This window comes from Pelodiscus sinensis, chromosome 3 (assembly GCF_049634645.1).
Source record: "Pelodiscus sinensis isolate JC-2024 chromosome 3, ASM4963464v1, whole genome shotgun sequence".
Lineage (NCBI taxonomy): Eukaryota > Metazoa > Chordata > Testudines > Trionychidae > Pelodiscus > Pelodiscus sinensis.
The window spans coordinates 196661680-196686663 of NC_134713.1; the positions used below are offsets into that span (position 1 = coordinate 196661680).

The following is a 24984-nucleotide window of genomic DNA, read 5'->3' on the forward strand; positions in this document are numbered from 1 at the left end:
GATCTACGTGACTTTAGAGTCTGGGTCTCCTTTTCGCAGGCTTAGGCAGTAGGACAGGCCAGCTTGGACTGAGCGCCCTGCGCTACCTCTCTGCGTCAGCTATTCCCAAATAATGCTGCTGTGTAGACACAGCCTTAGGGGAAACCTGAGTTCCCCAGAGACATTGTTAAGTTCATTGCTCCTTGGAAGAGCCAACCCCCTGCACCTCATTACTTCACCTGAGCTTTGCCAAACACTCTCATATCAGTCTCAGCACTGTGTTGGGGCATAGTCAACGGGAAAAGTTTATTAACCAGATTCATAGATTTAACTGACCCCCACGAGCAAGGAATAAAGACAAGTTACAAGAAAAAAAATTCAAAATATACTTCTAAGACTCCATCCTGATTAAAGTCTTTTATTCAAAGAAGCGTTTCTCACCATGCTTCTTTGCCAGCTTGATAGACCGGATTTTCTGGCCAGGAACTTTCAGAGCTCAGACGTTTCAACTCTTTTGTCTACTCAGCTAAAGAATAATGCATATGTCTTTTGTGCCCCCTTGTACCACTCCCAAGTTTGTCTGTTACAAGAGGCAGAAAGATTTCCTGATGTTCTTCCTTTCTGGTGGATGGATCCACGAGGCGTAATATACTTTGGAGACAGGTAGATGGCCACTAGGGATGTTAAATGGATAACCGGTAAACATGAGGTTTACCGGTATTGCCGGTGAATTCTGCCGGTGGCCAGCCACACCAAGCCAAAATAGTCCCAGCTGCTGAATAGTTGGCAGGCTGGACAGTGGGACCCTACAGCTGTGGTGAGCTGGGAAGTAGAACTCCACGCCCACGGCAGGAACGGCAGCAGGGCTGTATGACTGCCGGTCTCCAGCAGCAGCCCCTGGTCGGGCATCTGAGAAGACAATGGCAAATCCAATAGCCAGGCCTGTGACAACCAATGACCCAGAAGGATGCAAAGTTGCCCACTTCTCGGAGATGCTGAGATCTGACCAAAGAGTCAAACAGAGCTTGAACTATGGGCTTAGCCAGGCTAACCAAACTGAACTCAGAGGAGCCATAATTTCACTGGAATGATAGAAAAACTCAACTAACTACAATATATAACAAAGGAGCTGGCATAAGAAATCCAAGAAACATTTATATTTTCCAGTAAGGTATTTCACCCCTACCACGAGCACATCCGGAGCGCCTTTGGAAATAGCCAGCAGCCGAGACACCGTGATACGCAGGGAAGAGAAGATGCCAAGATTCTGCGTTGGGTCTCTTGAACAAACGTTTCCCCAAACTACGCTGTTTTCAGACAGAAAATAGACGAGACAGCATAAAAATTACGATTTCAACATAGATTTACAAAACAAAATACCCTTTAAAATTAAAAAGAAGCAGAGGTAGGCTCTGAATGACCTAAATTTACACTGCATTCCGTTCTTAATCCATGAAGCCATTGGTTTTGGGTACACAAAGTCCAGGTGTCACTGTTTCGTGTGTCTGTCACACCTTTGCTCTCTTTGACAGCTGTCTTCAGTGATAGTAGATGCTGAAGGCATGTAAAATATACAGCAGAGCCGTGATAAAAGCAAAGAACTGAAAGGAAAAATGGAAAGAACATTACTGAGCAATGAAATTACTGATTTCAGCCTTTTGCTCCTCTGTGTCCTTAGTGACCCCTCCAATGCCCTTTCGTCAATAGATTTTAAGTCCTTAAAATGCTCTCGCCAACCTATTCATAGAATCATAGAACCATAGAGCTGGGAGAGACCTCAGAAGCTCATCAAGTCCAGCCCCCTGCTCTAGGCAGGACCAATCCCAACTAAATCCCAACTATTAATGAAGAAAATCTCAAACCCCAACTGTGGGGAAGCGCCAGGAATGCACTGACCGGAAATTGAAATTTTCTGTCTTTCCGGTTGTGAGGAAAAGGCAAAAATATCAAAACTGTTCACTAGCCAAAACTTTACAAAACAATTCAGTTCCCAAATGTTGACACGTTTTCTTTTGGATGGGCCTGACCCGTTGCAATGCCTCATGGGAGTTGTAGTTTGGATGGTTCATTCCTCCCTCTCCCCCACTTTCCTAGCTGGATGACATTTCCCCTGGTAACCTGCAGTTATGGGATCCTACAGTACACCGCTGCCTTTCAGCCATGGTGCATCATGGGAAACTCAGTCTAGCCAGGGAGCCCAGTGGGGAGAACAAGGGCTTGAGGCCCTGGACTACAACTCCCATCAAGCACCATGGCAGCTCAGGCAGACTCAGATTAAGTGTCCCACTGACACAAAAAAAAAAAAAAAAAAATACACAAATGCAGAAAAAATTCAAGCTATGTCGACATTTTCCCATGGAAATTAGACAGGAAGGGGAGGTAGCTACGAAATACTGTGGCTAATCCACGCTCTCCACATTCCACCTACCGAGGCAGCGGTGTTGATCTGGTAGTAGCGAGGAATAAGTTCTGCAGACACCTCTGTCTCAGAGCGGATTGTTGCATTAGCTTGTAAGACCGCAGCGCTCATGTAGAAAATGGCAGTGGCTCCATGGTACAGACTATCCTGCAAACCAAGTCAGAAGCGGAAGGTTTGTGATGGTGAAATGCACAGTCACAGGCATTCCTCATTCCCATCACATCAGCGATGATCTAGACAGTGCTTGGTCCTGCCATGAGGGCAGGGGACTGGGCTCGATGACCTCTCAAGGTCCCTTCCAGTTCTAGTGTTCTGTGATCACAGCTGAACTTTCCGGATCAACATCGCAGCTACGGCCTGTCAGCTGTCCAAGGCCCGTTTTTCAGTTCAAAAGAAACATAAGAAACATAAGAATGGCCAAAATGGGTCAGACCAAAGGTCCATCTAGCCCAGTATCCTATCTGCCAACAGTGACCAATACCAGATGCTCCAGAGGGAGGGACCACAACAGGTAATCCCCATGTGATCCTCCCCTGTCACTCACTTCCAGAGAAACAGAGGCTAGGGACACCATTCCTACCCATCCTGGTTAATAGCCATTGATGGACCTACCCTCTGTGAATCTATCTAGCTCTTTTTGGAACCCTGTTAAAGTTCTAGCCTTCACCGCATCCTCTGGCAAGGAGTTCCACAGGTTGACTGTGCACTGAATGAAGAAAAACTTCCTTTCGTTGGTTTTAAACCTGCTGCCTATTAATGAAGTGGGAAGGGTGATGTTGCTATGACTCAAAACCAGCTGGAACAAATTTTCTCATGTTTCCAACAACTCCCCTTTGGGCCGGGGCCAGGTGGGTCACAGTTGGAGACATGTTGCGAGTCACAAGCAACCTAAGAGTCGGGTTAGAATGAAAGGGTGTGTCTAGCCTACATGGCTCCGTCGATGGAGCCATGTAGATGAGTTTACTAGACATAGAAAAATGAAGCGGCGATTTAAATAAAAGCCGCTTCATTTACAGCAAAATGACCGCCGTGCTGTGCCGACGATCAGCTGATCCGGCACAGCGGGGCAGTCTAGACATGCCACGGTCGACAAGGAAAGCCTTTGTCGACCACCCCGGTCTGCCTCGTGAGGTTTACCGGAGCGGTCAACAAAGGCTTCCCTTGTCGACCGCGGCGCGTCTAGACTGCCCCGCTGTGCCGGATCAGCTGATCGGCACAGCTCAGTGGCCATTTTGATGTAAATGAAGCGGTAATTATTTAAATCACTGCTTCATGTTGCTATATCTAGTAAACTCCGTCGACGGAGCCATGTAGTCTAGACGCACCCGAAGTGTCTTCCCAGTGGTTACAGTCAATGATGCTACGCTATCAATAGACACAAAAATACATCAGTGGCGCATTAAGTTTGCACAAAGTCACAAAAAGGGAGGAAAGGCCCCAGTTAAGTTTCGACAGCATCATTAACTCACCTGTATATTTTACTCTACCACTGCATATATTCTATTCCCCCTACATGTGCCCAGACAAGGAAAGGTGGAGAAGTACTAAATCAGTACTAAATCAAGGTGGAGAAGTACTAATTCCAGCTGCCGGCCCCTTTGTGGCACAGGTCAGAAAGTGACGACTAGGTGAAAAGTCAGGTCTGAAACCAGCTGGCTGCTTGACAGGTGAGGCCTGACGGGTGAGCACCCCGGTAAGAGCCGGCTCGGGTGCCCCCCTCAGGAGGCAGGCCGGCTTAACGTTGCTGGCGGGGGGTGCTGTACAGGAGGTGTGAGCTCTCCCACATGGGCTACTGGGAGGGACTGGCACAGGAGGGGAGGCAGAATTGGGCACAGAAATCCTGGCCTGGCCCGTCTGGCTGTGATGGCAGAGACCTGGCCTCAATCATGTATGGTAACCTGGCCCTAGGACTCCCCCAGATATTCTACCCCCTATGCCCAGCCCCCATCCTGCCCCCTACACTCCCTACACATCCCGACCCCCTGCCCTGAGCCCCTCATACCCCCCAAATCTTGACTCCTGCACCCCCCATCCCCCAGCCTCATGCCCTAACTCCTGCACAACCCCCCACACCCCGACCCACTGCCTTGAGCCCCCCGCACTCTGCCCCACATTTAAATTTCTTACAGGTTCTGCTGCGTCGCAACCCCCCTGCCCCCCAACTCTGATAGGGCAGAACCTGTAAGAAATTGAAGTTACTGCCTGGCGGTAGCTCTGGCAATAACGGCGGGTGCTCTTACCACGACTTTCCACGAATTGCTGTTCCCGTGGAACCCGAAGAGGTAACACAAGAGGAAGAGCAAGGAGAAGACGAAGGAGCTGAGGGAGACGTACATCACCCATCCCTGCAGCAGCGGGAAGTGCACCGTGGTGGCCGCCACCAGGATCCAGACCCAGCAGCCAAGGATCTGCCAAAAACAAAGGAGACACCCGGTGAACTCTACTGAGGGCGGCAGCTTGGCTCGTGTCCATGCAGGGCATTTCCCATCACCCCTCGCCTGAGTGGCTCAGGAGTAGGAAACAGCACACCAGGCCCCGGGATGGCAGCCGTAACGGGCGCCTCGCCAGGGTCTAGGCCCCAGGGCGCTGGGCGTCATGGAGACCGCAGGTAAATTCTCGGTTCTGCTCCGAAGCTCCGGGATGCTTCCTGGGATGGCCCCACGCAGAGGAGCCACGATAGAGCCGAGCGTGGCCCCCATTGGAATGGTGGCCCCTTTGCAACATTTGGGGCCCTGGAGATGTTCCAATTGGTGAGAGGCCGGGCCGTCCCTAGGGGGGCACAAGGCCTGGGGCAACCCTCCCAGTGCCTCAAGTGTGGGGCGTGGCGCAACCTCCTGCCCCGCCCCTTCCCCAAGCCCCGCCCATGACTGTCCCCTTGGCCCCTCCCCCAATAACGTGAGCCAGGGGGTGATGGGGCCTGGCGTGGGGCAGTAGCACAGGTCAACCCCCCGGCCACCAGCACTCCCCGCGGTGGGAGTCCGAGTGGCCTGGCAGCCTGCTCCTCCGCCCCACCGCTCTCTCCCGGCCCTGCTGCACGCGGGTCTCCGTGGCAGCGGGAAGAGGAGCGCCCTGGGCCGGGGCGCTTTGCTTCCCACTGCCACAGAGACGTGGCCACAGCCGGCTGGGCGTGGGTGGTGCGGCGGAACCGAGCAGGCGGCCGGGCCGCTCCGACTCCCACTGTAATGGGTGGTGGGCGACCCCTGCGGCTGCCTACACTAGACCCCCTGTAATCCATAGGACGGTTCAGACGGGGGGGCCCCCCACAAGTGCAGGGCCTGGGGCAGCTGCCCCGAATCGCCCTATGAACGGGACGGCTCTGGTGAGAGAGTCGGGTGTTTCTTTGATGTCGTTTCGTTTATTCACGCAGGACGTGCGGCCGGCCCATGCCCCTGAAGGCACCAAGGGCAGGAAACGGCTTCTTTTGCTCTGAGCACTTTTCAGCCTCCATGCCAGACCCCCGAACACCTCTCCTAGGCTCAGACTTCCAGCCGCTCCTTCTGTCTGCTGCTGTCCGATCCCTCCCGGGGTCTTTCTCGGTCTTCCTCCTCCCCGCCCCTAGCAAGTGGCCACAATGCCCAGTGGAACCCCCGGCCACATGGTGCTCCATGGACTTCAGCAGGCACTGGCTCAAACTCCAAACCCTACACAACTTTCAAGCTTGACTATCCTGCTGGGTGACTACATAAGTGCCAAGAACACAGAGTCGGGCTGGGAACGGCCATCGGCTGGTTCCAATGGCCATGGCACGGCTGTCAGACTCAATACTCCCATCACTGCAGGGTGGAGTCAGATTCCAAAGCCAGAATGGACCGTTGTAATCACCTAACACCCTGAACAGACAGCCCAGAGACGTTCTCCAAAATAAGTCTTGGAGCAGATTGTTCGTGTCTCTTTCTGCTTTGAGCCAGGATCAAACATGCAAGGGCTGAAATGCCGAGGAAAAGGTGCAAACGCATTCTGACCGGACGCATCAGCAATCCCACAGGGAACCATTTCTCTACACGATTTCCAGCATAACTTGGCAGTCAGGAGGTTTGGATCAGTGTTTTGGCTCTTTATCCCAGCTGGGTCCTGTGCAATTTATCACTGGCATATGCTACCTTTGGATCTAATCCAGCCTGCCAGATTTCTGAAATATCCCTGCCCACTCACAGCATGAACGCGAGGAATTTCTCAAGTGAAAAGCAGGAGATCGTAGAATGATAGGATCATAGAATACTAAAACTGGAAGGAACCTCGATAGATTATCAAGTCCAGTCCCCTGCCCTCAGGGCAGGACTAAGAACCATCTAGACCATCCCTGACAGGTGTCTGTCCAACCTGCTCTTAAATATCTCCAGGGATGGAGATTCCACAACCTCCCTAGGCAATTTATTCCAGTGTTTAATCACCCTGGGTATGTCTACACTACCCCGCTAGTTCGAACTAGCGGGGTAGTGTAGACATACCCCCTGACAGGTAGGAAGTTTTCCCTAATGTCCAACCTAAACCTCCCTTGCAAATTCAGCCCATTGCTTCTTGTCCTGTCCTCAGAGGTTAAGAAGAACCATTTTTCTCCCTCCTCATGACACCCTTTTAGGTACTTGAAAACCACTATCCTGTCCCCTCAGTCTTCCCTTTCCCAAACTAAACCCCAATTCTTTCAGCCTTCCCTCACAGCTCATGTTCTCTAGACGTTCCATCATTTTGGTTGCTCTTCTCTGGACCCTCCAATTTCTCCACATCTTCCTTGAAATGTGGTGCCCAAAACTGGACACAAGACTCCAATTGAGGCTTAATCAGCGCAGAGCAGAGTGGAAGAACAACTCCTTGTGTCTTGCTCACAACATTCCTGTTCATGCCGCCCAGAATCCTGTTGGCTTGTTTTTCAACAGTGTCCCACCAAAGAGCTCGCCAGCGTCTGTCGAGTAGGAAGAGGAACTGGAGCAGAGGCACAAAATACCAGGCACTAGCATAGGCTGCCGAGCAAAAACTTGCCATGGTCCCTTGCTACGCTCCTTTTTCCAGCTGTTACTGCACAGGTAGTCGATCCCAGGAAGAGACTCCGGCGGGGGATTGTATTAAGGGAGAAGGGAGCAAAGGCCGCATGGATGAAATTCACACCAAGATGCCTTTCCACTCTTGCCTCCATGGCTGTCCTTAGACAGGCAGGGTACGTTTACACTAGCTCGGTAGTTCGAGCTAGGTAGGCAAATGAGGGCAACCGGAGTTGCAAATGAAGCCCAGGATTTAAATATCCTGGGCTTCATTTGCATCTTCCCGGGCGCCGCCATTTTTAAATCCCCCTTAGTCCGAACTCCGTGCCCGCGGTTACACGCGGCACGGAGTAGGTAGTTCGAATTAGGATCTCTAATTTGAACTACCGTTACTCCTCGTGGAATGAGGTGTACCTCGGGATATTTAAATCCCGGGCTTCATTTGCAACTTCAAATGCCTGCGTTAGCCACCCTAGTTCGGACTAGGGGGCTAGTATAGACAGACCCGCACTGAATACCAGGGATTTCCCTATACCCCTCCAGGGGGGTGTATACCCCCCCTGAATTTCCCCAACACCCCCCCAGTTTTGTGAACTATGGTGCCATACAACCCACCTTTACCCTCATGGTCTCACCCCTCATCAGCCCTGACACCGCCCTCCCCTGTAAATTTGATCACTCCCCCTAATTTCAATTCCTGGTGAATACGCAGTTTCATAGGGCTCTGGGTACCCACATTTCGTGGCGCTTTCAGCAGCTGCATGCTGCGTACGTGGGCTCTCAAATGCGGGGCCAGTGGCGGAGACCTGGGTGGCAGTCGGGACCCCGAGCACAGGGCTGGTGGCAGCTGGGAACCGTGTCCCCCTGCCACAATTCCCACACCGGAGCCTTCTTGCCCTGCTCCTACCCCTCCAGCAGTGAGCGCAGCCCTCGCCCCATAGAGCAGCTGTTCCTCCATTCCCCTCTTCCTCCACTTAGGGCACCATAAACCGTAAGGACAGCCCTGTTCACCACCCCCTACACAATATCAGAGCCTAAGATTTCCAGGTGTCTCTCTGATTAGGTGAGGGGACCCCAGGGGAAGGGAGACGCACAAAATGCACTGCCAGGCCTCCGGGCACATGCCAGACTGGGTCTTGCTCCCATTGAAGTCCGCAGCGGTTTTGCCAGGGGGTTGAGAGGCTGATGCTAGGAGCTCTGTACTTTGGAAGAGCAGGCCACTGTTTTCAGTAGAAGCCCGTTGTTAGATCTTCCTGTTTTAAACCCCCACCCGGCTTCTTGAAAGCCAGATCTGCTAGACACTGGCCACACACAAAACAAGCCACCGGTGGTGAGGGCGGTGGTCCAGGGACCTGTCTCTGAGAGCAGGCTTTAGAGACGTGGCCGGTGATGGGAGGTGTGATGCGAAACCAGCCAAGGTTCCAGTGAAGCCAAGCTGGCTGCCAAAATAGGCTCTACGCAGCCGAGTCTGGGGAGCTTTCTGGCAAATGCCGAAGGGGAGGAGAGCAGGGAAGGGGGAGGTGGACGAAACGGGACAAACCCCTTCTGCCTTGTCGCACGGGACTGGCCCATCCGCTCGTGAGTTTGGCCCTTCAGAGCCGGTCTCTGCCCGGGTGACAGCGGCAGTCCAGCTGTGCAATGCTACTACTCCCAGTGGTCAGGAGACCGTAGGAACGGCCAGGCTGGGTCAGACCAAAGGTCCAGCTAGCCCAGTGTCCTGTCTGCCGACAGTGGCCACCGGGTGCTGCCGAGGGAGGGAACAGAACAGGAAATCATCCAGTGATCCCTTCACTGGGGCCCATTCCCAGCCCTGACAGACAGAAACCACGGACCCCATCCAGGAGCTCCAGTGCTGCTGACAGCACGTCACTCTTTCACCAAGAGGGGCGGATTCTAGTCCCGGCTTGGCTGTTGGTGGAGGGTGCAGGGGCCCGACTCCATGCACCCTTCCTCGCTGGGACCCAGCGGGGCCACGAGAACAGTCAACGACAGACAGCGTCACGCCGGAAACGCTCGGCACATCTGCAGGGCTCCTGTTCACCCCCGCCGGGGGCGTTTCTCCTGCATGCCGAGTATGCCGCAGCCCCTTCCAAGCCAGCCGTGTTCCTGGCGTCCCTCCCTATCACGGCAATTTCCTTCCTCCTTTGCCACGACAGGCAACGGAGACGGGCTAATTACACTTGTCAAGCAATCGAACCCACTTGACCTTCCGCCTTGTGCTGCACCTTGCACCCTTGGGTGCTGACTCACTGCTCAGAAATGCAGGGCCCACCCTCTCTGACTGCTTCCCTAGCGCATGTTCCACTCTCCTCCTTCCACCCCCCCCTCTCCCTGCCCCCTCCACCCCGCCCATTGCTGCACCCTGCTCAAGAGACTCAAGTGGACACGCTTCATTTTTCAGCAGCGCCCAAATCAATCACGTCACGATTTGTTTGTCATCCGCTTTCAGGAACGGCAGGCATAAGGTGGCCCAATAGAGTGACGTAAGACTGGATCTATAGACCTTGGGCGACTATTCTAATGGGTGAAAGGGCTGATTGATGAACTCGGGATGCCAAAAGATCCCAGACCTGAATTATTCTGGATCTTTCAGGTGGAAAAGGAGGGGACAGCTCTGAGCCTAGGCACACTTGGTTCCCTACTGAAGGTAAAAGTCAGGGATAAAATCTTCAGAGCTACAGTAAACTGGGAGGTGATTCACATGCGTATCTGTTGGCCTTTCCTTCGACCTGCTGCAGAACAGATGTTTTTTACGTTAAGGATAAAGTGAAACATAAGACTAGAAATAATAATCTACCCCTGACCCAGGCGTACCAGCTGTCTCCCATCTTCCATCCCTCGCAGGTCTAAAATACTCCACGTCCTCCTGTAGTGGCCACAGGATCATGCCGGTCAGTTCTCGGATGGGCTCTCCCCATGGCTAGATCAGAGCTATTCTTGTTGTGTCGTTTCACATCCTTTGTTTGCAAAGGCCCTTTGAACCCGGTGGCATGGATCCGCGGGCCCCTTCCCAGGAGGTAAGAGCTTCTGCGGCGCGGCATGTTCCCCTCCATGACGCCTCGAGCGCATTGTTCTCGCGCTGGCCAGGGTCGTCCGCACAACACTGGCACATCCTAACTCTGGAGCGCTTGGCCGTCACGTTCTTTTCGCAGGGCGTGTCTGGTGGCTTTGCCTGTCCCGGTTCGTTCCAGGGCCCAGAGAGTTATTTAGTTGGGTTACTGTGCTGCTGCAAAAGCCACAGAGAAAGCTAACACCATCCAAAGACTCGTTACCCTGCACCGTGTCAACATTAGTGATGCCCACTGTCTTTACTTCCATCGGGCCGCGTCCTTCGACTTACCCAAAAGGCCAGGAATCCCGCCTCCCCCAAGCTCACAAATACATGTAACATTTAGGAACCAATAGGGTTATACCAGTGTCAAAAAGGAACGGGCAATCTAGAGCTGCTTGTCGGATGAATAGCCAATGAGAGACTAAGCCAGGGGCAGGCGAAATACGGCCCACGGGCCGCCTCTGTTTTGCCAAGCCGCCGGATCCGGCCCGCGGCCCAGTGGGAGCCTCATCCAGGCTTCCTACCGGCTCCGCTCCTGCACACGCTCAGAGCAGCCAGCTGCGGGAGCCTTATGTGCTTCTCTGAATGCTGCGAGCCCAGGGGAAGGGAGGAGAGGCTTCTCACACTGACCCCACCCTTGGCACAATCTTGCAGCTCCCATTGGATGATTTACGGCCAATGGGAGCTGCTTGTGTGCAAAGTACTCCTCCCCCTCTCGTTCCCAGGCCTTCAGAGAAGCAAACACAGCTCCCGCAGCCGGCTGCTCTGAGTGTGTGAGGGGGTGGGGCATGCAGGGAGCCTGGCTGAGGTACCTGCTGGGCTGCTGGCTGGGAGCCACCCACATATGCTTCTCCCAGGTAGAGCCTGCCTCTGGCGCACCAGCCCCTCCTGCTGCACCACTACCCCACATAACCCAAACCCTCTGCACCCCCACTCCTGCACCCATACTTCCTCCCAGAGCCTGCAGCCCAATCCCCTGCACTAGTCCTGACCCAAATCCTTCCACCCCTGCCTCAGATCACACCCCCCTGCCAGACCTTGCACCCCACCTCCAGGTCAGAATCCTCTCCTGCATCTATATCCCCTCCCAAACCCTGCACCCATTTCTGCACAACCCTCTCCCAGCCCTTGCACCCCCTCCTGCACCCAGGCCCTGGATCACCACCCCCTCCCAGACCTTGCACCCCTTCCTACACCCCTCCTCCAGATCACAACCCCCTCCTGTACCCTTGCTCCAGGTCAGATTCTTCTCCTGTAAACATACCCCCTCAGGGACCCTGCACCCCAGTTCCCTGCACCAGGTCACAACCCTCTCCTTCACCCAAGCTCCCTCCCAGATCCCACACCTGCTCCTGCACCCCAATCCCTTAGCCCAAGCTCCCTTCTGCACCCAACCTTCATCCCAACCCCTGCACCTACTCCATTAATATTATGGAAGAGTGCATCCCTTGATCACTTACAAATCACTTACAACATATTGGAGTGCCCCCCATCAAAAATTATTGCCCATCCCTTAGCCTAATCCAAGGTCCACCATACTCAGGGGAAAGATTCTCATTGACTTCATTTGGCTTTGGCTTGGAGAGTCTTCCAGCTTTGTGAAACTCACCGTCACACTTCACAGAGGCTCAAAGGAGCATGTCTTTGTTTTCAGCCCACAGGGGTTCGCACGACCTCCTTTTGGGGGAGATCAAAAGCTCAAAGGGAAACCCAAGTCAAAACTCCAGTCACCAGAATGGGATCTCCTTGAAAGGCGCCCCCAGCGCTGGCTTAGGTTGGCTCAAAGTGCTCACAACCCCTAGCAAACCTTCCAATGGACTTGGTGAGAATCCTCCATTTCTGATCAAACCAAAACACGGGTGAGAATCAGCACACAGCTCTAGTAATTATACTGCATGAGCTGAGCCATGGAGCAGCCCCCTGTGTGCTTCCCATGTCATTTTTCTTTTGGGAAAAGAGAGGAAAATTTCCGGGTGTGAAAGAGATAGTGGGGTTTCCCACACTGCACCTATAGGACTTTGTCCTGTTGGTTACCGCAGGACACACCCCATTCCTTCATCATGAGTTCACCATATCTCTCAGGGCCACGACTGTTTCCACGCCCCTTACCGCAGCCCGTGTTGAAAGACGAGGAAGAACAGATCCAGGTTTTGGAAATGTGCACAGAGACCCAAGGGAACGTCTCTTGGTTTTCAGGCCACAGGGGTTCACACCCCAACTTAATGAGGGATCAAAACATCCAAGTGAAAGCCAAGGTAAAACTCCAGTCACTGGGTGGAAAAGGCAAAGAGAAGTAAGAGGCAAGCAGGGTCAGCAAAGCATCAGAACCAGCTGTAGCGGGAAAGCGATCGTGAAGCCAGATGTGACTCTCAAGTCAAGCAACACAACGCCACAAGAGAGAGAAGCATGGGCAGTGGGTGAAGGCCCATTGGGTTGCCAGATGGTTTCAACAAAAATACCGGACACACTTGACATTACATCACACTCTACTTTACATCTTATTTAGAAAATACCGGACAGTTCTATTTTCTCAATTTGTTTCCCGAACAGGAAGCTCAAATACTGGATTGTCCAGTTCAAAACTGGACACCTGGCAACCCTAAAGGCCCAGCTGGGGAAGGCAAGCCCCAGCCCCAGCCCCGCCCCTTCCACCTAAGGCCCCGCCCCTTCTGCACACACACACACCCTGTGGGGCCAAACCCAATCCCCATTGCAGCGGCCAGCACCCAGCCAAGGCTACAGCCCCGAAGCATCCCCAGACCTCCTGGCTTCCCCCTCCCAGCAGGCCCGGTGTCCCAGCTGGCTGGAGCGTGAGCAGTTTGGAGAAGGCAATGCCTCCCCTTGCCTATGTCACCAACCCCCCAAAGAGAGAAGAAAACACGGAAGGTCACGGATGAGTTTTGGAACCGGAAAGTTTAGTTCGAAGTTCGATGCGATTCAACAGGCCTTCTGCTGCAGAAGGCAGCAAAGGGAACAGCACGACGTAATGGGGTTCACAGAGAGCTCGCTGGGCAATTCATTTCAAGCAATTACAAGGAGCCCGGCATCGAGTGCCTCTTGATTAAGGGGATCAGGTGTTATCAGGACGTTCAGCAGAGCCACCAGAATTTCTGAGCCCAACACGTGGAAGGCGAAGTCTGCGGTAAATAAGCAGAACCTTGGATGCCAAGTGGAAAACAGCAGCCGGGGACAAGCCACAGAACTCGTATTCAAAGTCATTATAATTATGCCAGTCCCAGGCTATTAGGCAGACCAGGTGGCTGAAGTGATATCTTTTATTGGACCAACTTTGCTGGGGAGAGAGAAGCTTGTGAGCCTTTCTTCAGGCCTGGGAAAGGCTCAACATCCTGCAGAAGTGATATTCCTTGAGTTGCCTTTTTTTTGGAACAGATCCCTCCAAATCTTCAGGCCCACTGGTTCCCATGGCAATAGATATGGAGCTGTCCCGTGCCCGGCAGATGTCCCCAGCGGTAACGTTTCTAGGGGGATTTTCCCTCTCACAACCACACAGAACTTAGGCAAGGTGGCGGCCAAAGGAATCCAAACCAACCCCAACCACTTGTTGCAACCGATGGCCAGCCAGATAACCAAGCTGTTACACATTCAAGTTGGGTAATTAGCAAATCAGTAGGATTTGGCAACACTTAACAGACTGAAGTCAGGGTGGTTAAACACTGGAGTAAATTGCCTAGGGGGTTGTGGAATCTCCATCCCTGGAGATATTTAAGAGCAGGTTGGACAGACATCTCTCAGGGATGGTCTAGATGGTGCTTGGTCCTGCCGTGAGGGCAGGGGACTGGACTTGATGACCTCTCGAGGTCCCTTCCTGTTCTCGTGTTCTGCGGTTCTAAGTGCTCTGTGAAGACAGCATGAAGTGTAAATGGTAGAGATGAGGAAATTAAAGGGGGAAGAGGTAATGAAACGCTCAACTGTATGATACTGTTCAGCCCGGAGGTGGCTCTGTGTGTCAAAGCCCTTGTGTAAATGACCCTCAGCCATACCTGGCAGAGCTCTTGTACCGAACGGGTCCTGTGGGTATCAGCAAGCTCTAGCCAGTCCCCATATGGCTCAGAAGCACGTGGCCTGGGTGCGTGGCCTGGAGGAGGGACGTGACTGGAAGGCTACGGCACACGGGCAATCCCGATGGGCAGAGTGCCCCCTGGAGGGCATGTGCAGCCTAGCCCTGAGGAATGTGTCAGCTAAACTGAGCCATTAAGATGACCGCCATAAGGTTCCTTTCAGGGGCGGGGTGCTGACTCGTCTGTACACACTGAACTCCCAGCTACCTCTCTCTCAGCAAACAGGCATCTCTGGCTGGCAGGAGAGAGCACACTCCAGGCAGGAGGCACAAAATCTCTTCAGATCCTTTCGTGCACCAAACGTGTTGCTTTTCTTCTCTCCTTTTCCTTAGAAAAGCTAATCCCGAGGTGGCCCGGGGACATGCCAGCAAAGGCTGGCTCCTCGGGTGCCTATAGCATGACCTAGCACTCGAGGGAAAGGAACCTAACTCGTCCCTTCCTCTGCTCTCCAGATGGGTTACTGAGGTATCTCAATCCAGTGAAGCTACCCACACCAAGCAAGTCACTTCGGTAGCCAGTATCTGACTCCCACCCACTTCCTCTGCGTACGGAAATAGCTTCCTGCTACCCAGAAAACCAATGCGTCTCATTTTGGTGTCTACACCACTGGAATGCTCATTGACTTCAATAGCTAGTCCTGATTTCCCCTGGATAAACTCATGGGCTGTGTCTAGACTGGCAAGTTTTTCCGCAAAATCATCTGATTTTGCAGAAAAACTTGCCAGCTGTCTACACTGGCCGCTTGAATTTCCGGAAAAGCACTGACGATCTCATGTAAGATCGTCAGTGCTTTCCCGGAAATACTATGCTGCTCCCGTTTGGGCAAAAGTCTTTTTCCGAAAGACTTTTGCGCAAAAGGGCCAGTGTAAATAGCACAGTAGTGTTTTCCGCAAAAAAGCCCCGATCGCAAAAATGGCGAATGGGGCTTTTTTGCGGAAAACCGCGTCTAGATTGGCCACGGACGCTTTTCCGCAAAAAGTGCTTTTGCGGAAAAGCATCCTGCCAATCGAGACGTGCTTTTCCAAAAATGCTTTTAATGGAAAACTTTTCCGTTAAAAACATTTTCGGAAAATCATGCCCATGTAGACGTAGCATGGAGGTTAGGTCCCTCGATGGCTATTAGCCAGGGTGGGTGGGAAGGGGGTCCCAAGCCTCTGTTTGTCAGAAGCTGGGAATGGGTGTCAGGAGAGGAATCACTTGATGATTGTCTGTTGTGTTCCCTCCCTTTGGGGCATCTGGTGCTGGCCACTGTCGGCAGACAGGACACTGGGTTGATGGACCCTTTGGTCTGACTCCGTGTGACTGTTCTTATGTCCTTAATGTCTGGACATCAAAATTAGGCCAAATTATTCACCCACGAGGTGACACCTGGCCCTGGCCATTGATTTCCAATAGTGCTAGGATTCCCCGCTTTGTCTTGTAAGACAAGCATTTCACAGGTAACGCTTCCTGCAGTGTTGGTGGGCTAATGCGGACAGCCGGAACGCTGCAGTGTCTCTCTCTCTTTGAATGTTTACTTCTAGCAACGCTGCTCAGATAAAGGATGTAAGCGCCACGCATACTTCTCAGAGGTGTGCCCGGACCCACCCTGAGCTACAAAAGCCATGCCAAGAAAAATCTGACACTGAACTTTTCACACACACCCACACCCACACCCCCGGTGACATGTGAATTTCAGTTTGCTCTGGGCTTCGCTTCTTTTTCCAGCAACAAAGCCAGAAGCAAGCTGAAGACAGACACCCACTCAGTCCCCATGAGCAATGGGACAGATTTTTTGGGATGTAAAAGATGTAAAAGAAACCTAGTTCACCATTAAAAATATGAAATTCAGAAATCCAGTAGCTCACGGACACTGTACGAAAGAGTAGTCCTGGGGCACTTTGGAGACTAACAATAAATATACAGGATCATGAGCTTTCGAGGGCAAAACCCACTTCCTCAGATGAGATGATCTTGAGCCAAAGGGCATGTCTACACTGGGGAGTTATTTCGAAACAACTCCCCTTATTTCGAAATCACAAGCGGAGCATCCACACTCCCAAGCCTGTTATTTCAAAATAAAGGGCTGGTTCTTTCAGAATGATAACTCCTTTTTCCTAGGCTACGTCTAGATAGCGGGGCTATTTCGGGATACAGGAAGTATCTCGAAATAGCAATTCCGCTTCTTTAAACGCGCCTGTTATTTCGAAATAACGATCCGTAATTTCAAAATGAACATCCAGGGTGTGGGATAGTTTTCTCTTCCCTGAATAAACTCCCAGAGACTGCTGCCCTGTCGTTACGGGAGGCAGACACCCGAGGCTAGTTAAAGACGTGCCTGAAGGAGCAGCCAATTAAAACTCATGGGGGCTGCTTGAAAAGGTTTCCCTCGGGTAAGGAAGGAGGAAGGAAAAGTGTGAAGGACTGGAAGGAGGAAGTGCCGTACAGAACACAAGAGGCGTGGGGGGTGGGGGTGACAGACAGAGGGGACTGAGGACGGACTAGTTCGTACCAGAGGAAACGTGCTGGGACGGCTCGTTTGGGAACGTGTCCCAGGGAAAAAGCAGCCAGCTTGGAAATGAAAACAACCGTGTCGTCACTGCTATAGGGTCCCTAGGCGGGAACTCGGAGACGTGGGCAGGGTCCCCCCAACCCTCCCCACGCCACTACAGAGCCTGCCCTTGAGAGGGGGGACCAGGACTATGGAGGGGCTTTCACCCCAAGGCCATGAACTCACTTGTGGGGCGCATGGCTCAGCAGGCCGTGGCTCCCACCTCTAGGAAAGGGAAAGAGGCCGTGTGGAGGGCCCCCGCCAGCCTCTGAGGCAAACGCTGTCTGCCTGTAGCACGAGACCCCTGGGGAACAGCCGGAGCCTCGCCACGGTACGCGGGCGTCACCCACAAGATGCCTTAAGGCAGAGCAGGGCCCAGCACGACCCCGTTTGGAGCCACCGCTTTACCATCCCTGGCTGTGTCCAGACTGCATCCCTTTTCCGTAAAAGAGATGCAAATTAGACACATCGCAATTGCAAATGAAGCGGGGATTTAAATCCCCCCCGCTTCATTTGCATAAACATGGCTGCCGCTTTTTTCCGGCTCGGAGCTTTGCCGGAAGAAAGCGCCAGTCTAGATGGGGATCTTTCGGAAAATAAAGCCTTTTCCAAAAGATCCCTTATTCCTCTTAGAATAAAGAATCCGAGTCGGAAAAAAGTGGCAGCCATGTTTATGCAAATGAAGCGAGGGGGATTTAAATCCCCGCTTCATTTGCAATTGAGATGTGTCTAATTTGCATCCCTTTTACGGAAAAGGGATGCTGTCTAGACACAGCCACTGGGTTTCGAATGTTGCTTTCTCGGTGGCGTTTGCAGCAGCCGCCCAACACAAGCCACTCACTCTCCCCGCTAGTGAATCCCCCACACAAGCTTGGGGGTCGCCAAGCCCAGCGCTCCAAAGCTAGGCCATGCCCGCGCTCGGGGTGCGACCCCGGAGAGCAAGGCGAACAAGGAGCTTGAGGAATAAGGCGGGGAGGGTGCTTTGCTGAAGGGGTTCTCAACCCTTTAGGCTGGGGGGGTTCGGGTCTTGTCCCTGGGTGTGACGGCCGAGGGGGTTCAGGCCCTCTCCTCAGGGGTGGCTGGCTTGAGAAACCTTTTACCCCCTCTCCTCACCTCTACCCTGAGCCCTCCTAGCACCTAGCTGTTCTGCCCCTGTCCTCAGCCTCCCTCCAAAAGCCTCATTCCCCCCCTTCTGTCCCCCTCTCTGAGCTTCTACCCCTGTTCTAACTCCGCTCCTGTCCCCCCGGCCCGCACTCCAGCCCAACTCTCTCTCTTCCCAGCCCCTCCTCCTCCCTGCCCTCCTATCCTCTCCTGCCCCGGCTCCCGTCCCCACACGTCTGCTCCTATCCTGGCTTGCCTAGCGCCCATCCCAGCTCTCAGGAAGGCTCAGAGAGGCCCCGCAGTGCCGTCTCCCTGCTCTCAGTCCCGGTGCCTGGGGCCACAGCCGCCCCCCGCAGCCAGGAGGAGTCAGGGCGGGGCGCTTTTCGCTAGCACTGTCCTATAAAAACCAGCCTGGGGCGGACACAGAGCACAGAAAGACTCAGCAGCCCGCGTGGCTTGGCAAAGTTATCGACAAGGAACCAGGGGCTTTGCCACAAGGCAGACTCACCACCAGGGCGCCTCCTGCTGGCCACTCAGGGAATTAGTATTTTGGTGCTGGAGCGCCCCCTTCTGGCTGGTGTCTCACCTGCTGTTACTTATTCTCCGCCATACTCGGTCATGGCCCACGCCCGTCCCAGACCGTGGCACCCTCCTCCGGGGTACTGCCCTACCGCAGGGCCCCCACACTCTGGAGACCCTCAATCCCCCTAGGCCCACCTTGCCTCAGTGACCCACGGCCGGTCTTCATCTAGCCCCCCTGCCACAGGGGCAAACTGCCATCTGACATAGACGCTCATCACTGGCAAGAGGTTGGGGACCTGCTGCCTTGGCCTATCCTGGCTGCCTCCCTGCAGCCCTAGGACCCTCAGGCGTTGCGTTAGGCCCTGCAGCCTGGGGGCTCACCTGGCCACAGCTCCCCAGCTCTGCCTGCCTTTCCCCAGCCCTGCTCTAAGCCAGGAAGCCTCCAGTTTCCCTAGAAGCCAGATCCCTCCTGGAGCCCTTATTTATACAGCCCATAGCTGGGCCCTAATTGGCAGCTATCTGCTGCAGCTGCTGGCTCCAGCCTTCCAGTCCTCCCCCAGGGCTGGTTTTAACCCCTGGACAGACGCCCCGTCACAGGCTTCTAACGGAAACCGTTAGGAACCTTACCGATAAGCAGTGATACCAGTTCCGCCTACAATCCCATCTTTTAACGCTTTACAAGGGGGAAATAGAGATGCCGTCTTAGGAAGTCTTGACGTGGCCCAGTGTCTGTGTTCTAGCAGCTCCAAAACAATCATTGTGACGTGTCCATGGAGTCTCCGTGTATTGTACAGCACATGTAATATCTCCAGTAACACGGGTCTGTGGGTATTGTCCACATGCGCATCCACCAGTTCAACCCCACGGGTCCCAGGTCAGATCCTACCACAGGATAGTAACATCAGCTGCAAATAGTTAAGAGACTCAACGATTTCAGCCACGGTCACTCGCTTCCGCTTCATGTCTTTAAAGCTCATGCGTCAAGGTTTCCTCCAGCCACCTGCAGGGGTCAGGAAGGGATTTCACTCCCAGTGTATTCTGGGCAGGTTCTTTAATCTCCTTCCTCTGGAGAATCAGAGTTGGCCACAGCTGGGGAGGGGATCCTACAGGGGAGGGCTGAGGCGGCACTGTCCATATCCCCTCTCAGCTGCGTGGCCGCTTGGCTCTTCCTCGCATGCCCAGGCGCTAAGTGATCACCATACGTGGGATCAGCAAGGAATTACTCCCTCCCGGTCAGATTGGCAATGAGCTTGTCGGTTTCTGCCCTTCCTCTGCAGCGTGTGGGGGAGTCCTTTGCCAGGATCATCTCATTTCTCTACCCCGCACGGGTGCACCTGTGGCCCCTCTGGTCTCTCCGGTCTGAGGCTACGTCTAGACTGCAGGCTTCCTTCGGAAGAACCTTTTTTCGGAAAAGATCTTCCAGAAAAACTTCTTCCGAAAGAGCGCGACCACCCACAAAAGTGCATCGAAAAAGCGATCAGCTTCTTTGAAAGAGAACGTCCACACTGAATGGACGCTCTCTCGCATTTCAGTGATTACTATGGACGGAGTGGCCACCAGGGCACCTGTGCTTTTTCCTCTTTCCTCTTCTTTCGAAAGAACTCCCTCTTCCCCGTCCACACACACCTTTTTCCGAAAGAGCGCTTTCAGAAAAAGGCTTCTTCCTCGTCAAAAGAAGGCTGCCAGCGCCGGAAAAACCCCTCTGTTCTTTCCATTTACTTTCGGAAGAACACAATTGCAGTGTGGACGTAACTTAGGTTTTGTCGGAAAAACAGCTATTTTTCCAACAAAACTCTGTAGTGTAGACATACCCTAACAGGCTAGTCTCCTGTGAGCGGTCATATTTTGGTCTCATTCGAGCTGGATGAGTGGGGGGGGCTGGGTAGCGTTGGTGCCCTGTGAGATACAAGAGATCAAGCTAAGTGAGCTGGAAAGCCCTTCTGTCATTCAGTCCTAGGACTCTGGGCCCTGACCTATACAAGGGCTTTATTTCGAAATAACCTCCCGTAGGTCGAATGAATAAGCAGAGCGTCCACACGACCAAGCCCGTTATTTAGAAATAACAGGTCGCTTATTTCCAAATCTGTCCTCCTGCTTTCCTCGGGGAATCACGCTAATTCCAAACTAGTGATTTCGAAATAGCGATCGTGTGGACGCTCCAGTGCTGCTATTTCAAAAGAACGGCTCCCCAGAGTCATTCGAACTAATGACTCCCCAACGTTTCCAGGGGCTCCAAGTCGAGGGAGCCCGTCCATATTCACATTCTGCCTCTGTCTCATTTTGAGGGTTCCCTGTAGTGAGGACACGCTAGCTTGATTTTCTTATTTCAGGAGTTACTAAATCAATGTAAATTATTTCAGAATAGTTTCTTAGTGTACACATATCCTAAGTGACACTTGATCTATACGGGTGTGTCTAAACTACATGGCTCCGTCGACGGAGCCATGTAGATTAGGCTGATAAGCAGAGGGAAATGAAGCCGCAATTTAAATAATCACAGCTTCATTTAAATTTAAATGGCTGCTGCGCTGAGCCGACAAACAGCTGATCAGTTGTTTGTCTGCTCAACGCGCTAGTCTGGACGCTCCCGCGCAGACCTGAAAGCCCTTTATCGACCTCCCCGTTATGCCTCGTAGGATGAGGTTTACCGGGGAGGTCGAAAAAGGGCTTTCATGTCAACAGGGGAGCATCCAGACTGCCCCGATCTGACGACAAACAGCTGATGGGCAGAGCGGGGCAGCCATTTAAATTTAAATGAAGCCGCGATTATTTAAATTGCGGCTTCATTTCCCTTTGTCGAACAAACAAATCTACATGGCTCCGTTGACGGAGCCATGTAGTTTAGATGTACCCTAGCAGTGAGAGTGGAGTGGACTATCAAGCCTTATACATTGTGCCAATGCGCAGTAAGAATGTATGATGGGTTGGGACTTTCGCATCTCTCTTCCTGCGAATACCTCCTAAATCTATCACGAGACATTTAAAAACTACACAGATGACAGCTATTGCGTCTTGTCTAGAGATACTTTCTTCTTATCTCTCTGCAAGAGGATCCAATCAAGGGGTAAATCTTAGATAGTCACTTCCACTCCCACCAGTATACAAGTGCTGGTAGATTTTTGGGCAACTCAAGTCCATAACAATAATGATAAAAGTGGCCAGAGTCTCTAGCTTGTATGAAAGATGCACAAACCTGCCTGGGTTGAGACTGAGCAGCAGCCAAGTAGCTAACGTGAAAGCGAGCGCTTGCTGCAAGGAAAGGCCTTGCATGATTTTCATCAAAGATATGCAGGGTTAGGCATCGCCTGCAGCTCTTTGCAGCATGTTATTATAACCTCGATTTAATAATTAACAAAGTCATTAAACCATCAGGATGCTTTAACTAGGCCATAACCAATGGCGGTGGATAAAACAGTAATACACACACACACACACACACACACACACACACACACACACACACACACACACACACAATATATAAAACAGTAATACACACACACACACACACACACACACACACAATATTTCCCCGTCACACTGTTTAAATAAGAATAGGACTCAGGGCTGGTGACAGACTTTGCAGGGCCTTGAGCAATGTGTGTGAGGGGCCACTGCTCTAGAAGGGGCGGGGCCTCAGGCAGAAGGGGCAGGGCCTCAGGCAGAAGGGGCGGGGCTAGAGGCAGCCAGCTCTCAATGCTGCCCAAACAGTGTCATACCTCCTCCGGGCAGCCCACAACGCCATTCAGACCACACCATGCAGCTCAGGGGGCAATTTAAAGGGGCCAGGTCTCCGTCCTCTGCCGTAGCTGTGGTGGCAGCAGCCCAGAACACCAGGCCCTTTTAAATCAACAGGCCCCCAAGCGACTGTCCCTTTGTCCCCCCATTGGTGGCCCTGATAGTACGATAGTAAATGAAACAATGAATTCACACAGCTGTGGCTCCTCCGGGTAATGCTGATGGCTAATTTGGCTCCTGAACCACTGAGATCTGTGTGTCACTGATTGGTCACATGCTGTATCAATGTGGTGTTCATGACACCACAATTAAACACTCATTGTCAGCATCAAGCCAACAATAAAGTCTTAAAATGCTGACATTTCTAATGGAAACGTCAGCTTATCTTTTCCTATAGCTGTCTGAATAGGCAGCAGCAATTACCAAATACACCCAATCAACGTATTTTATGGACGTAATGATTACGAACAGACCTAGATGGCTGTATTGTATATCAAAGTACAACATCGATTGCCATAATCTTATTAGACCTTCTGCGACGCACATCCAGGACTCTGGACAAAGGAACATTAAGAAAACCTGCCATTGCTGGCATATGATAATACAACCTTTGACCCCCCCCCAGAAAACTGCAAGAGGGCAGAGAAAAAACAGCCCTGAAGAAGCAAGTGACAGACACGCCTCTAACTTCCAAGATCTGACTTAATAAAACATAAAACTGCCACCCCATGCTCGGATGAGAAGCACTATTTTGGGTGACTCCAGCCCCGAGGAAGATGCCAGACCTAACGATTTTAAGATAAGTAGCAGCGGAAGTAAACTTTTCCCCATATCGCTTTCTTCTTACCCCAGTTGCTTTCGGTGCTGGCTCTGGATTCCCGCCTCCTCCCTGCCGTTGACATAGTCGTTAAGTTTTTGCCATCGCAAGCGAGCAAATCAAACCATGCCGTGTACTTACTAGCTCTGGTACGATAAAAGCATATGGCACCGTTCTCAGGACTTTTAGTCCAGATGGTATGTCCGCTTCTATGTTGGTAACAGGTGCGGGGAGATCTTTTGATGCCATCTCCTCTCTGCTCAGCTCCAAGTCCTGCTCCGCTATCCTCGGTTATCAGTGCAATGCACAGCTTAAAAGTACTAGCCAGAGACACACCTGCCTGGAGGTAATCAGTAAAACCAGTTCCAGCCTGGCAGGTCAGACCGCTCCTTGCGGCCAAAAGAATCCTCAGCTGCTCGAGCTAATTAAGCACATTCCTTGGACAGTGAATAAGCCGGTGGATGACAACGTGCGGATGACTGGTGAGATTTTTATCACTCTGATTTGTGGCTCCGTTTCCTATGACACTTTGCGCAGCTACCTGGCTGGGAGGCCTCATGCAGCTGTTGCCAGAATGGACGTGGGTCCCTTCTCTGTCCGGGCCGTGAAAGAACAGGCTGACCCCAACCCAGCTCAACAGAGAAGCCAGGAAGAGATCCCAGTGACTGACGCCGCTACACCGAATGGCAGGAGACCCGGGCAGAGGGGACGCGTGCAGTGAGCTGGAGCAGTGACCGGGAATGTGTTAGGTGCTGGGGTCCCTTTGCTGGGACTCCGGAGTGACAAAAGGGGCAAGAGGAGTCGGAGAGGGAGACCAACGCAGGGCTGGCTCCTCACGGCGCTGGCTGGACCAGCATGGACTCCGGAAGAATTTCTGCCTCTCTTTGCTAAGCCAAGGACTTTCAGATTCCGTAGCCGGGTGATTAACACACGGTGACCTTGTTTTGAAAAGGCTGCCTACCCCACTTGTGTCCTGTTAGTTCCTAGTCCCTGGCTCTTTGCCCAGCTCTTGATCTGATCTGAGTCTCCTCTCCACTAGCTCCTAGGCCATCCCCAATTTCTCAGTCCCCGTCTCCCCCCACGCAAATCCCAGCCCTTGAGTCCTGCCACTCCCCGGCCAGCCTCCAGTCCTGGTGCCACCCCACCACAGTCTCTGCTCCACCCAGGACTGGCTCTTTTCCCCTCGGCGGTCCAAACAAGCACCCTCCTCCTCCACACAGCCTGGGCCCGGCTCGGGGAGCACCGGGACCAGGAGAGAGAGGCGCCTGGCAATCCGTTCTGATGTGCAGCCTGGCCCATAGCAGCTCAGAGATGCAACTGGAGGCAAAGTTTTGCAGAGCCAGGGGGTGGGGCACGCCCAGTGTGGACGGAACCGCAGGGGAACGGAGCCGTGACTCTGTACCGCGTCTGTACAGAGCTCACGTGCCCTGCGATTTTTCAGAGATTTCTAGTTTGTGCGGATTTTCACAGGGCTGGCAAACGGCAGCGACGGCCAGCTGCTTGCTAGAGTCCGTGTCTTGCTGCGTAGCTCCCCAAAGGAAAGAGTGCTGGATTTTCGAACCTGGGCAAACCAGCCTATTTTCCTCCAGCCTCGTTCCCGGAAACAGCTCCCTCCCTGCGGCTGAAATTTTCCCAATTAATTCCCCCGCCCTGAGCTGCAGACCCAGGTGCAGGAGAGAGGTTTGTGCCCCACCCGCCCATGAACAAGAGGAATTTGGGGAGGGGAGAACAGTGCCACTCAGGGAGGAGGAAGGGGAAGGACACTGCATAT

General features: G+C 52.9%; 1 protein-coding gene across 1 annotated transcript; it reads right to left on the bottom strand.

Annotated features, from left to right (window-relative positions):
- Positions 1-309: 309 nt before the first annotated feature.
- On the bottom strand, positions 310-23528 carry MALL (mal, T cell differentiation protein like). Its single transcript, XM_006116243.4, has 4 exons — positions 23355-23528; positions 4639-4806; positions 2408-2545; positions 310-1580 (listed from the first exon to the last, which is right to left on the bottom strand). Exons 1-4 carry the CDS (start codon positions 23460-23462, stop codon positions 1518-1520), a joined length of 477 nt encoding a protein of 158 aa, XP_006116305.1. The 5' UTR covers positions 23463-23528; the 3' UTR covers positions 310-1517.
- Positions 23529-24984: the final 1456 nt, after the last annotated feature.

Excerpts from the sequence above, each read along its gene's own strand:
- MALL (XM_006116243.4), bottom strand. The coding sequence starts at position 23,462 with ATGGCATCAAAAGATCTCCCCGCACCTGTTACCAACATAGAAGCGGAC. Across the intron at positions 4,807-23,354 it reads CTTTTATCGTACCAGAGCTA|ATCCTTGGCTGCTGGGTCTG; the intron begins GTAAGTACACGG and ends TGTTTTTGGCAG. Across the intron at positions 2,546-4,638 it reads GCAATTCGTGGAAAGTCGTG|GATAGTCTGTACCATGGAGC; the intron begins GTAAGAGCACCC and ends CTTGGTTTGCAG.